At 40.4% G+C, this 15,557-nt stretch overlaps 1 protein-coding gene across 1 annotated transcript; it reads left to right on the plus strand.

The window, feature by feature from the left end:
- The first annotated feature begins 1,615 nt into the window (after positions 1-1,615).
- LOC115192620 (ornithine decarboxylase antizyme 1-like) lies at positions 1,616-15,171 on the plus strand. The gene is given in 6 exon segments (XM_029751339.1): positions 1,616-1,831; positions 12,399-12,456; positions 12,458-12,544; positions 12,643-12,818; positions 14,419-14,504; positions 14,586-15,171. Coding segments are annotated over 6 exon segments (657 nt in total). The 5' UTR covers positions 1,616-1,712; the 3' UTR covers positions 14,717-15,171.
- Positions 15,172-15,557: the final 386 nt, after the last annotated feature.

Consider the following 15,557-nt stretch of genomic DNA (forward strand, 5'->3'; position numbering starts at 1 on the left):
AAACCTCTTACTCCAAGCGGGCGGGGGTTCGTGTGCAAAGTATATGATTACTGTGAGAGTAGTTTCTAAATGTACCAAAGTATTATGTCTGTCTCTCTGCCCCCCGCCAACCTCTATCTCTTTTGTACAAGCAGCCATGTTGTGGTCAGTCCGCTAGGGACCTGTTTCTAATGTATTAAATGTGTATGTCTATCTATCCTGTGTTACCATTTTAATTAGCTAGTAAATAAATAATTAAACCAATTTGTGTAGTACTGAATCATAAGGCTCAGGTTTTTGCAGATGCATGAGGTTACGACTCTTCAGAATAATGATTTGATACGAGGTTATGATAAGTTGACTGTTTATGGATGTGATAGATAAAGATCTTTTTTAGAGTTTTTAATTCAGGAGATGGTAACTCTTTAACCTCTACGGGGTGGGTGTCCCTAAACCGAGACGGTTGTTGCTAACGTGCGCTAATGTGACTAGAATGACGTTGTATACAACAGCCAACTTTCCGGCACATAAACGTGTCTTATATGGCCAGAAAGCTTAAATTATTGTTAATCTAAGTGCAGTGTCCAATTAACAGTAGCTATTACAGTAAAATACCATGCTATTGTTTGAGGAGAGTGCACAACAACAACAAAAACCTATCACGGCAACTGGTTTGATACATTCATCTCTGAAGGTAAATGATGTACTTACATTCAGTAATCTTGCTCTGATTTGTCATTCTGAGGATCTCAGAGAAAATGTAGCATAGTTTTATTTGATACAATCAATGTTTATGTTCAAATGTAGGAACTGGGATCTACAGTTTGACCCCACTGCTGTCTCTGGCTCCACACCCACCCCGCTCGGGCCATCTAGATTTGTGAAAGTTAGCTTATACACTAATGATCCATTATGTATGACATTTCTGTAAACTTACATTTTTTATTACCATAGCATTTTTGTATGTTCTCAATAGTTATGTACTTAAATGTATAAATTGACCAATTCGGCACATTTGGGCAAACTCCTGGCAGACTTGATACAAAATATTGTGCAGTAATGTAATTATTCCCTGGATCAGTCTGAAACTTTGCACACACTGCTGCCATCTGTTGGCCAAAATCTAAATTACACCTAGACTCCTATCTGAAAGTATGGCTTTTCTCTTGCATTTCAAATGTTTTTTTTTGTTTGTATTATCTTTTTAACGGGTCTAATGTATTATTTTCTCCTACATTAATTTCACATTTCTACAAACTTCAAAGTGTTTCCTTTCAAATGGTATCAAGTATATGCATATCCTTGCTTTAGGTCCTGAGATTCAGGCAGTTAGATTTGGGTGTCATTTTAGGATACATTTTTTTTAAACGGTACGATCCTTAAAGGACCGCTCTTGTGGTCCCCCAAATACTAATGAGTTAATTGTTACATGATTCATTTAATCGGGTAATAATTCAACCTAGTTAGTTGATTAGATAAATAAGTCATCAGATTCATGAAAAAGTAAAGTCACGACAATAGAGATCCTATTAAATAATTGCAATTCCCAATTCTATGGTTTAATTCCAAATGTAAATTCATCAAACGTCATGGTTTTAGGACACTCCTTTTCCTTTGTGACTGCTGACTCGAGTAGCCCTCCCCTTATGCTCTGGCAGCCTGAGCCAACGATAAAAATTATTTGGTGAGGAGAGAAGCAAAAGGCATCTGCAGTCTTGGACGCTGTTGGCCTTATGGTTAAATCCAACCTTCAGACGATATTAAATAGCCACTGTTTTGTCAGAGAAAAAGAGAAAACCACATCCACAATGCCAGTTAACGAACTGCCCGGTAATAACCCCGAGAGTGAAAGGTAAGTTGAGATCGTGTTGTAATTGTCAGAAGGACTATGATTACTCATTGAGTCAGTAGCCACAGAGGCCTAGCTAACTGTAACGTTTACTTAGAAAGCATAACTTGTTTACTGTTTTTACAGTTGATATTATGTAAGTCAGTGGAACAATATTGTGCTGAACTGCCTTTTTATCTCAAAGTTGGCTATATTTAGCTGTAATCGAAGTCTGTATAATTTGTTATTAAAGTTGGTTGCGGTTTATTTCGAACAAATTGTCATTTAGCAGTATGCTAACGTGTTAACGTTAGGTAGCTAGTTAGGTTACCAGCTAATGCTAACTAGCCAGCTCGTTCTTTAACTAGCTACCTTTGGCTTTGTCAATGCACTGTTTAACCCTAATTGCTTCATTTGCGATGCATTAATAAACCAACAAACGTTAGCCACGGCAACATGTTTTCACAATAATGTTGGGATAATTGGAGTGACACCTTATTTCGTCGAATGTTCTGGAAGACGTCTGTCGACGTTAGTAGCTAGAAACGTAGTGACAGTGCGTTTTATTAAGCAATAGTCACACAGCCAGTTAGCTAACGTTAGTTAGCTATTACTAGCCATTGCGGCAAATATGTAGCTTGCAACGCTTCAACACTTGTAGCTTCTCACCTGCAAGTATCAATATATATGTGCACTCACATATGTTTGGCCAATAAAAACCCTTGACGACTTGACTAGGTCGACAATATACTTTCGAGCTAGGTAACATGAGTGACAACTAGTTAACTTACCTATTGGCTCAGTTCCCAGTCAGTACTTGTCTAAAAACTAAAGTACAGGATGTGCAGTCTAAAAGTAGGTTATTTAGCTAAGGAACAGCAGTGTACCCGTCGTACACTATCAGAATTTACATCCCTTCTCATCTGTGTGAATTAAAATTAGTATAGACCAATAAAACCCTTGCCCTAATACAAGTAGGCTCACCATGGAGTATTTTCCATTGATTATTCTCAATAGTTGCAAATCGTCATGATTAGCCTCGACAGTCTTGAGTTCTCACTAAGTACAGCTACTGTTGACTGGTGTAGTATGGTTATAATATTCTATCAGAATGGACACAGCACTATTTGCACGTTTTGGTCAAGTCTGTGCCCAATGGGTGTGAAATGCTGTTATGGTTTGTTGTATGGGTGGGGCATTGAGCAGCTGTCTGTTACTAGAGGAAGAGGGCTCTTGAAACTTAGTCCCCAGCATCACCATTTAAGTGCTTTGAGTACAGGTTGCAAGGTGTCCATAACTGCCCCAAAATCATTCCCCTTTGTCCAAATATCTAATCTATTTTTCTGCCAGGCAGTATTTTTCCACATCAGATTCATTCAACTGGTAAACGCTGTTATGCAAGTGGTGGGGACTCATCTCCCACCTGACTAAGCCAGCTGTCAAGTTAAGGTGCTTCATGAATGGTTTGTGTCTGGGGATTTTGAGGAATATTGTGAATGGCGTAGAATAGAAGTGCAGTTGAATCTGTGAGAACAATTTACAGGTGGAATGTGAACGGCCAGGGATTTTACATAAGGATGCTAGTTGGATATTATTTGCAATTATCTGGTCAGGTTGTTTCCAAAGGAACCTCATCCTTTGGAATATCACTTACTCTGATTTTGAGCTCCAAGGTTGACAATGGTTCTTACTTTGCTTTCACATGTCTGCTCCACATATAACACTGGAGTGGCGTTTGCATATGAGAGTCTGTGAACAGTAACACCACCGCTAATGGGTTATGGGTTTTGTTCCGGCTCGGAGAATAGACCTACTCTCAGCTCTGCTAGCGCAACCCCAACAGAAAAGCTTATTATGGACAAGATCACACTGTTGTGGCTTAGGCAAAATGGCTGATCAGTGCAGTCGGTAATCTGGGACATGTCTCAGTGATGTAAGAGGTTGGCCTTTTTGTCACTAGTGCAGACTTTAATTAGGTTAAGAACTCCACCTTTTTTTGCCACCCTCATTTAGCCTGGGTAGCTGAAATTGTTCTCAGTATTTTTCCATTAACGTTGTTTCCCGAAATGATGCCGACAGCGGCACTCGTCTCTTCCCCCATAGGCTACTCCCACTGTGACAGTTCACTCTGCTTAATCAGTGATATGTCAACAGGGAATCAGTCACCATGGCAGCCATCTCTGACAACCAAGCTGAGTGAAGGCAGTCATTTTGTTTATTGACTCATCACCAGGGACTGAAACTAACATTTTGGTCCACTTGCCACTGTGGGAGGTAGATTTGTTTTTACCAGCTGTAATTGTTTTTGCTATATTTACCCCCAAAAACCACATACGGATGAGCATGCTTTGAAATGTTTCTAAAACAATGCATGTATTAATAGTAAGAAGTGATGTGGTACAGTGCCTTCTGAAAGTATTCACACCCCTTGACTTTTTCCAAATGTTGTGTTCGACTGAATTTTGAATTGATTAAATAATATGTTGTCCCTGGCCTACACACACTACCCCATAATGTCAAAGTGGAATTATCTTTTTAGAAATGTATACTGAAGAAAAATATAAATGCAACGTGAAGTGTTGGTCCCATGTTTCATGAGCTGAAATAAAAGATCCCAGAAATGTTCCATAAGCACAAAAAGCTTATTTCTCTCAATTTGTGCACAAATTTGTTTACATCCCTGTTAGTGAGCATTTCTCTTTTGCAAAGATAATCTTCTATCCACCTGACTGTTGTGGCATATCAAGAAGCTGATTAACCTCTCTGGGCTAGGTGGGACACTCCTACTCAACAGCCAGTTGAATCCCGTGGCGCGTTATTCAAATACCTTAGAAATGCTATTACTTCAATTTCTCAAACATATAACTATTTTACACCATTTTAAAGACAAGACTCTCGTTAATCTAACCACACTGTCCGATTTCAAAAAGGCTTTACAACGAAAGCAAAACATTAGATTGTCAGCAGAGTACCCAGCCATAAATAATCAGACACCCATTTTTCAAGCTAGCATATAATGTCACATAAACCCAAACCACAGCTAAATGCAGCACTAACCTTTGATGATCTTCATCAGATGACAATCTTAGGACATTATGTTATACAATACATGCATGTCTGTTCAATCAAGTTCATATTTATATCAAAAACCAGCTTTTTACATTAGCAGGTGACTAGCATTCCCACCGAACACTTCCGGTGAATTTACTAAATTACTCAGGATAAACGTTCACAAAAAACATAATTATTTTAAGAATTATAGATACAGAACTCCTCTATGCACTCGCTATGTCCGATTTTAAAATAGCTTTTCGGTGAAAGCACATTTTGCAATATTCTAAGTAGATAGCCCGGCATCACAGGGCTAGCTATTTAGACACCCAGCAAGTTTAGCACTCACCAAAGTCAGATTTACTATAAGAAAAATGTTATTACCTTTGCTGTTCTTCGTCAGAATGCACTCCCAGGACTTCTACTTCAATAACAAATGTTGGTTTGGTCCCAAATAATCCATTGTTATATCCAAATAGCGGCGTTTTGTTCGTGCGTTCAAGACACTATCCGAAAGGGTAAATAAGGGTGACGAGCACTACGCATTTCGTGACAAAAAAATTCTAAATATTCCATTACCGTACTTCGAAGCATGTCAACAGCTGTTTAAAATAAATTTTTATGCAATTTTTCTCGTAAAAAAGCGATAATATTCCGACCGGGAAATCGTTTTTTATTACAAAGAGAGCGAAAGTAAAAGCATGGGATCCCCTCATGCACGAGCCTCAGTCTGATGGCCCTCTGATAGAGCACTTGCCAAAAGCGCTAGTGTGTTTCAGCCTGGGGCTGGAATTACATCATTCAGCTTTTTCCCGGGTTCTGAGAGCCTATGGGAGCCGTAGGAAGTGTCACGTAACAGCAGAGATCCCCTGTTTTGGATAGAGATGATCAAGGAGGGCAAGAAATGGTCAGACAGGCCACTTCCTGTAAGGAATCTTCTCAGGTTTTTGCCTGCCATATGAGTTCTGTTATACTCACAGACACCATTCAAACAGTTTTAGAAACTTTAGGGTGTTTTCTATCCAAAGCCAATAATTATATGCATATTCTAGTTACTGGGCAGGAGTAGTAACCAGATTAAATCGGGTATGTTTTTTTTATCCGGCCGTGCAAATACTGCCCCCTATCCCCAACAGGTTAAAACCTCTCTGGGGTATGTGGGACGCTAGCATCCCACTCGACAACAGCCAGTGAAATTGCAGTACGCCAAATTCAAAACAACAGAAATCTCAGAATTAAAATTCCTCAAACATACAAGTATTATACACCATTTAAAGATAAACTTCTTGTTAATCCAGCCACAGTGTCTGATTTCAAAAAGGCTTTACGGCGAAAGCATACCATATGATTATGTTAGGTCAGCACCTAGTCACACAAAAACATACAGCCATTTTCCAACCAAAGAGAGTCGCCGCAGAAATGGGGATAGAATTAATCACTAACATTTGATGATCTTCATCAGATGGCACTCATAGGACTTCATGTTACACAATACATGTATGTTTTGTTCGATGAAGTTCATATTTATATCCAAAAATCTCAGTTTACATTGGCGCGTTATGTTCAGTAATGTTTTGCCTCTAAAAAACATTCGGTGATTTTGCAGAGAGCCACATCAATTTACAGAAATACTCATAAACTTTGATGAAAGATACAAGTGTTATGCATAGGATTATAGATACACTGCTCCTTAATGCAACCGCTGTGTCAGATTTCAAAAAAGATTTACGGTGAAAGCACACCATGCGATAATCTGAGTACAGCGCTCAGCCACCAAAACAAGCCATACAGATACCCACCATGTTGTGGAGTCAACAAAAGTCAGAAATAGCATTATAAATATTCACTTACCTTTGATCTTCATCGGAATGCACTCCCAGGCATCCCAGTTCCACAATAAATGTTTGTTTTTTCGATAAAGTCCATATTTATGTCCAAATACCTCCTTTTCTGTTCCCAATGCAAAAGGCGCATGCACTAAGTTTAGACAAAGTCAAAAAAGTTTCATTACAGTTTGATTCTATACATCGTTTGACATGTTTCTACAATCTTTAGGATGTTTTTATCATAAATCTTCAATAATATTCCAACCAGACAATTCCTTTGTCTTTAGAAATGAAAAGGAACTCCGCTCGCTCTCACGGCTGCGCGCGTGACTTAGCTCATTGCATTCTGCCAGACACCTGGTTCAAACAGCTGTTATTCTCTCCCCATTCACAGTAGAAGCATGAAACAATGTTCTAAAGACGGTTGCCATCTAGTGGAAGCCTTAGGAAGTGCAATATGACCCCACAGACACTGTATATTGGATTGGCAATCACTTGAAAAACTACAAACCTCAGATTTCCCACATCCTGGTTGGATTTTTCTCATGTGTTTGCCTGCCATATGAGTTCTGTTATACTCACAGACATCATTCAAACAGTTTTAGAAACTTCAGAGTGTTTTCTATCCAAATCTACTAATAATATGCATATCCTAGCTTCTGGGCCTGAGTAGCAGGTAGTTTACTCTGGGCACGCTTTTCAACCGGACGTGAAAATACTGCCCCCTACCCCATAGAAGTTAAACATCATGATCATTACACAGGTGCACCTTGTGCTGGAGACAAAAGGCCGCAGTTTTGTCACACAACACAATGCCACAGATGTCAAGTTTTGAGGGAGCGTGCAATTACCATGCTGAGTGCAGGAATGTCCACCAGAGCTGTTGCCAGATAATTGAATGTTCATTTCTCTACCATAAGCCGCCTCCAATGTCATTTTAGAGAATTTGGCAGTACGTCCAATCGGCCTCACAACCGCAGACCACGTGCAACCAGGCCAGCCCAGGACTGCCACATCCGGCTTCTTCCCCTACAGGATCTTCTTGGACCAGACACACGGACAGCTGATGAAACTGTGGGTTTGCACAACTGAAGAATTTCTATACAGACTGTCAGAAACTGTCTCAGGGAAGCTCATCTGCGTGCTCGTCGTCCTCACCAGGGTGTTGACTTCACTGCAGTTTTGCGTCGTAAACCGACTTGAGGGAAAATGCTCACCTTCGATGGCCATTGGCACACTGGAGAAGTGTGCTTTTCACTGGTGGATCCTGGTTTCAACTGTACCGGGCAGATGGTGTCATGTGGGCTAGTGGTTTGCTGATGTCAAAATTGTGAAAAGAGTGCCCCATGGTGGCGATGGGGTTTTGGTATGGGCTGGCATAACCACGGACAATGAATACAATTGCAATTTATCGATGGTAATTTGAATGAAGATATGCCATGACGAGATCCTGAGCCCCATTGTCTTGCCATTCATCCGCCATCAACTCATGTTTCTGCATAATGCATGTCGCAAGGATCTGTAAACAATTCCTGGAAGCTGAAAATGTCCCAGTTATTCCATAGCCTGCATACTCACCAGACGTGTCACCCATTGAGCATGTTTGGGATGCTTTGGATCGGCGTGTACGACGGCGTGTTCCAATATTCAGCAACTTCACACCACCATTGAGGAGTGGGACAACATTCCACAATCAACAGCCTGTTCAACTCTGAAGGAGTTGCACGCTGCATGACGCAAATGGTAGTCACACAAGACACTGACTGGTTTTCTGATCCACACCCTTATCTTTTTTTTTTTAAGGTGTCTGTGACTAACAGATGCGTATCTGTATTCCCAGTCATGTGAAAGCCATAGATTAGGGCCTAATGAATTTACTTGAATTGACTCTTTTCCTTTATATGAACTTAGTGAAATCTTTGAAATTGTTGCGTTTTTGTTCAGTGTAAAATGAAAATCTGAAATGTCTTGAGTGTATAAGTAAGTAACTCCTTTTGTTATGTTAAGCCTAAATAAGTTCAGGAGTAATGTGCTTAACCCCCCAGAGTTGATTGACACACCGGTTGATTTCATGTTTGACCCTCATTGCCATTTTATGAATGTGTTATTCAATGCGTTTCTATGGGCTTTAGTAATAAAGGCCAAAATCAATATTTTATCAATTTAAAAATATATTTATCCGATACCGAAAGGGGCCCTAAAATCAAATACCTAAATGATCCATTGTATGACCATTTTTAAAACAATTCCATATGTCAGCTTAGCAACCCCCTTCCCCCAAAGACATTAAATATCCCTTTGAGCATGGTAAAGTTATTAATTACACCCAGTCACTACTAAGATACTGGTGTCCTTCCTAACTCAGTTGCCGGAGAGAAAGGAAACCATTCAGGGATTTCACCATGAGGCCAATAGTGACTTTAGAACACTGAGTTTAATGGCTGTGATAGAACTGAGGATCAACAACATTGTACTTACTCCACAATACTAAGCTAAATGACAGCTGGGGGGGCCTGTACAGAAAAAAAATATTCCATAACATTGATCTGGTTTGCAATAAGGCACTAAACTGCATCAAATTTGGTAAAGAATTTAACTTTGTCCTGAATTTGGCTGCATCATGTTATGGGTATGCTTGTCGTCGGCAAAGACTAGGGAGGGTTTTTTTTTTTTTTTTTTAGGATAAAAATAAACTGAATAGAGCACAGGGAAAACCAGGTTGCCTGCTTTCCAACACACTGGGAGACATTCATCTTTCAGCAGGACAATAACCTAATACAAGGCCAAATATACACGAGTTGCTTACTAAGATGACATTTGAATGTTCCTGAGTGGCCTCGTTACAGCTTTGACTTAAATCATATTGAAAATCTATGGCAATGGTTGTCTAACAATGATCAACAACCAACTTGACAGAGCTTGAAGAATTTTATAAAGAATGTACAACAATGCTGTTTTCACTTTGCTTCTTAATATAAATTCACAAGGGAAAGGGGGATACCTAGTCAGTTGTACAACTGAATGCATTCAACTGAAATGTCTTATGCATTTAACCCAACTAAACTCAGCAAAAAAAAGAAACGTCCTGTCATTGTCAACTGTTTATTTTCAGCAAACTTAACATGTAAATATTTGTATGAACATAAGATTCAACAACTGAGACCTGCACTGAACAAGTTCCACAGACATGCGACTAACAGAAATTGAATAATGTGTCCCTGATCAAAGGGGGGGGGGTCAAAATCAAAAGTAACAGTCAGTATATGGTGTGGCCACCAGCTGCATTAAGTACTGCTGTTCATCTCCTCCTCATGGACTGCACCAGATTCTCATGGATTGCCAGTTCTTAATGTGAGATGTTACCCCACTCTTCCACCAAGGCACATGTAAGAACCTGGGACATTTCTGGGGGGAATGGCCCTAGCCCTCACCCTCCGATCCAACAGGTCCCAGACGTGCTCAATGGGATTGAGATCCGAGCTCTTCGATGGCCATGGCAGAACACTGACGTTTCTGTCTTGCAGGAAATCACTCACAGAACGAGCAGTATGGCTGGTGGCATTGTCATGCTGGAGGGTCATGTCAGGATGAGCCTGCAGGAAGTGTACCACATGAGGGAGGAGGATGTCTTCTCTGTAATGCACAGTGTTGACATTTCCTGCAATGACAACAAGCTCAGTCCGATGATGCTGTGACACACCGCCCCCAGACCATGACAGACCCTCCACCTCCAAATCAATCCTGCTCCAGAGTACAGGCCTCGGTGTAACGCTCATTCCTTCGACGATAAACGCGAATCCGACCATCACACCTGGTGAGACTAAACTGCAGCTCGTCAGTGAAGAGCCAATAGATGATGGTGATGTCCGATGAGGACCTGCCTTACAACAGGCCTACAAGTCCTCAGTCCAGCCTCTTTCAGCCTATTGCAGACAGTCTGAGCACTGATGGAGGGTTTGTGTGTTCCTGGTGTAACTCGGGCAGTTGTTGTTGCCATCCTGTACCTGTTCCACAGGTATGATGTTGGGATGTACTGATCCTGTGCAGATGTTACACGTGGTCTGCCACTGTGAGGACGATCAGCTGTCTGTCCTGTCTTCCTGTAGCGCTGTCTTAGGCATCTCACAGTACGGACATTGCAATTTATTGCGCTGGCCACATCTGCAGTCCTCATGCCTCCTTGCAGTATGCTAAGGCACGTTCACACAGATGTGCAGGGACCCTGGGCATCTTTCTTTTGGTGTTTTTCAGAGTCAGTAGAAAGGCGTCTTTAGTGTCCTACGTTTTCATAACTGTGACCTTAATTGCCTACAGTCTAAGCTGTTAGTGTCTTAATGACCGTTCCACAGGTGCATGTTCATTAATTGTTTATGGTTCATTGAACAAGCATGGGAAACAGTGTTTAAACCCTTTACAATGAAAATCTGTGAAGTTATTTGGATTTTTATGAATTATCTTTGAAAGACCGGGTCCTGAAAAAGGGACATTTCTTTTTTTGCTGACTTTAGAAAGGTGTGGGGGCTGCCTTATTCGACATCCACGTCATTGGTGCCCGGGAACAGTGGGTTAACTGCCTTGCTCGGGGGCAGAACAACATATTTTTACGTTGTCAGCTCAGGGATTTGATCCAGCAACCTTTTGGTTACTGACCCAACGCTCCACTAGCATTATATAATTACACTATTAGTTTGTGTTTCTTACATCTGCAAATGGCTAGTTTCTTAGAGTTGAGCCTAAGTTGTTAGCTGCTAATGCTAATCGATAGTTAGCCGGCTGAATAGCTAGCAAATAAATGTACTGAGTCAGAGCAAACGTCACTAGCTATACAGCCTGATAATACCAGTGATGGTGTAGACCTACATCAGCATGTGCAACCGTATCTTCTAAATCAAAGAGGAATATGCGAAGCATGAGTATGTTAGCTACATGAAGCAGCTAAGAGAACATTCAATGTAGCCAAAGATTATAGATTCACCTAGTCAACAATTTGGTTCTTACCCTGTCACAATAACTCCTCCCTGGTATTTTCATTCGTTGTCATGTCAAACTCTGTATTCGAAGTGCCCGCTATTATATTCTAACTATAGAATTAAAATAATCATTCTATTTCCATGATTCAAATCGGAATTGCAACATTTGGTTAAGAATAAGGCCTAGATTGTTTGCCCAAGTCATGCAGCCCTACATGGCAGTGTGGAAATTATTTCAAATGAGCACAAGAAATGGATAAATGCAAAAAACGATGGTTTTATACGGTTCAATTCAATAAAAATGGAGAAAGACACATTCTAAGTGATTTCAATGGATGTGTTGCCACCCTAGGTTCACGCACCACTTATAAAGTAAATTTAGAACTTTCATTATTGAAATACAGCCATACTGTCCAATCTCTTTTAAACACAGTGATATTATATTTTGGCCATATCGCCAGCCCTAGACTTGGGTGTGAATACGATATTTCTTTATTTCATTGTCAATAAATTTGGAAACATTTATAAAAACATGTTTTCACTTCGTCATTATGGGGTATTGTGTAGATGGGTGAGAATTAATTGAATCCATTTTGAATTCAGGCTGTCACAACAAAGTGCGGAATAAGTCAGAATATATTCATACCCCTTGAAGGTGCTATACATTGCTCAATGTAAAAGTTGTATGACTCCTTTAGTAATAATGGCTCTGTGTTCTTCTTCTGTGTTCTCCAACACCTCCAGTCAGAGGCGGTGTTCCCGCTGTTGCAGTAACCCCTGTCCGGGGCCTCTGTGGTGTTCCTGATGCCCCTCGCCCACCCCTGAAGATCCCAGGTGGGCGAGGAAATGACCAGCGGGATCGCAATCTTTCAGCTAAGCTATTCTACTCTGTGAGTCCACTCTCCTTCACATCCTCTGGCATTAGGATACATACCTGTGTCAAACCTCTCTTCGTACCCGCTCATTTCTAAAAAAAGAAATCTTGCAGGATGCTCGGTTGCTGGTTCTTGAGGAGCCTCCACCCATCAACGGCAGAGTGCGTTTCCTGCTCTTTGAGCCCCGTCGCTCAGTGGGCAAGCACTGTGTCTGGAGGGGGGCGCTGAAAGGGAGGAACATCTACATCGAGATCCCCCCTGGAGCTCTGCCTGAGGGCAGCAAAGACAGGTCAGTGATCCAATGCAAATGCAACCTCTCTTTTGTCCTCTGGTTTCCTACATTGTCCTTTTCAGCTCATTTATCATCTGATTTACTTAAAGAAAAATCCACCCAAAACAACTCATTCCTTTTAGTTAATTAACACTAATATGTGAGAACAATATTTTGTGAACAATGGTTTCATTTTGGCGGTATAATAAGGTTGGTAGCAACGTGGTAAATTATTGTGGGAATCTGTTGCAGCTCAAGTCGACTACAAAATCCACAATGCAATGCTCTATTTATGGGCTGGCTAGGTAGCTAGCTAGAAAATGTAGCTACACACAATAATCCCAAAGATAATATCAGCATGTAAAGTAGCTAGTTAGTGCCGTTTGTTTAGGCAATTTTACAGCTATCAATTTAGGAGTCAACAATCCCACCATGTTCAACCTGCAAATCGATGTGCCTCAGTGGAGTCCAACATTCACAACTACATATACTTTTGAGGAGATGGGGTAACGTTGCCCATGCTACGTCAATGGGCTTGTGGTGCATTCTGGGCGATTCTGGGACAAAGAGCGCTCTCCTTCAAGGAGTGAATGGGAGTCTTGGCCACAATCTAAAAAAAAAACATTGGCACAAATTTTGTCAACAAGAAGTACAACATTACAAATCTTTTCAGAGATGTAAGATAACTATCTGTAACGTCGTATAGCTTTGGAATCGAGACATTTCGCAGGATATAGGCACGTTTCTTGACATATACCCTCACTTTGAGAAGGGATTGTGTGGCGATTAGCTTAGCAACTTTGTGATGCAGCATGACAACGTGAACGCGATTGGTAACCGCACCATACAATGCACCCTTGACTAAAGAGGCAGACATATAGGAACATTTGCTAGACCCTCTGTTAAATTACAGTTTTCTCAAGGTAGGAATATCGCAAAAAATATGATCAATGGCTCATTCAAGAGAAGGCATCCTCTCGAGTTACGACATCGGCCAGTATTGAAATCTGTCATGTATGATAGACGTTTTCGCAATCTAAAAGTCGTTTCCTATTAACTTTCAGTGTAATGAGAGGGACTTTATCGCAGTACTACATTATACCGGCTGGATTTCTGCCTGCTTGAACGCCAATAACTCAGATACACATGAAATGACCCCGGGAATCTATAGAACATCTATGAGATGCACAAAAACAATATAACGTTCAAAACGGGTGACCCTTTAACAAAAGGCACATCTCGATAAGTGGTCCAGGTATCCTCATGAAATAGTGGGCATTTACTCTTTTCTCTATTGTTCCTCAAGCAAGCGTGGAGGCCAATGACATCACCAATCCCCATTAGTCCAACTTGAATGTCCTACTCTTTCTGCAGTTGTCTAAAACCTTATTTTGTTCAAAATGTATTTTTTTTTTACCCTTTAGTGTGTTTTACTGTATTTATTTATACTTGGAATATTGCTTAACAACAGGAAACTTTTTTTTTTTTTAATCGCTGGATGATGTCTTTTAATACTGTTTTTGTTGTCTTTAAACCAGTTTTAAATGGTTGTTTCTTGCTAGATTGATTCTTTCTATTCCACTGCCTTAATAGCTCATGATTTGCTTCCCTTCTCCAGTTTTGCTCTCCTGCTGGAGTTTGCGGAAGAGAAGCTGCAAGTTGACCATGTCTTCATCTGCTTCCATAAGAACCGAGACGACAGAGGTAAGTGTGTGTCCGGTCAACCCTTTTTATACTTTCTTTTTTGTTATTAGTCTTCTCACACTACCTTCTCTCTCGCTCCAGCATCTCTGCTGCGTACCTTCAGCTTCCTGGGCTTTGAGATTGTGAGACCAGGTCATCCCCTCGTCCCTACCCGTCCTGATGCTTTCTTCATGGCTTACAGCATCGAACGAGACTCCTCTGACGACGAATAACTGATCACACACAAGTTTGCTTTTATGTACCCTTCCCCATCCCACTCTATCACTTAGGGAAAATGCATATTATCAAAACTCAGTAAGGTTGAGGTTTCCTGTGAAATTGTTTTTGTTTATTACCTTTGATGTGCTGTATTACAATGACATTTGCACTAGTGTGTAATGTTAAACCAGGAATGTACACATCTGGAAAATGTTTCCTCACCACTGTAGTAACTTCCATGTGTAGTGCTGATTTCCCCCTCCCCCATCCACCACAATGATAATCTCTAGGATGTAATATATATGGTAATTTCCATGCTGCATACTCATGTAACTAGTTTTTTTCTGGCTATTTCAAGTTGATTTTCATGTTTAGTTAAAAAAAAGTGTGCATGAATTTTGTTTTAGTTTTGATTCACTTGACTGAAATCTGCATGTAACAAGTGCGCGAATAAAAGTGCTCACCTTAACAAGTGGATTTTGATTTCTAATTATGTTGATTGGATACAGCGCAGTGAAATATGTAAAGAATTGTACAAGAAGTACAATTTTGGGATATGTAGACCAGAGGATTATACCAGTTGTAAAAGCATCATCTTTTGAAATTGATAGACAGTCTGTCAGTGTTGAATTTCACCTAGTGCACTGTAAGTTGATATTTTAAAATCATTACTGTGTGCTAATGGGGCTCCTTGGATCCATGAAAGGTTAAGTGCATATACACTGAGTAGAGAAAACATTAAACACTTCTTCTTTTTTTTAAATTTAACCTTTAAGTAGGCAAGTCAGTTAAGAACAAATTCTTATTTACAATGACGGCCTACACTTTCCATGACGTAGACTGACCAGGTGAATC

This window comes from Salmo trutta, chromosome 4, assembly GCF_901001165.1.
Source record: "Salmo trutta chromosome 4, fSalTru1.1, whole genome shotgun sequence".
NCBI lineage: Eukaryota > Metazoa > Chordata > Actinopteri > Salmoniformes > Salmonidae > Salmo > Salmo trutta.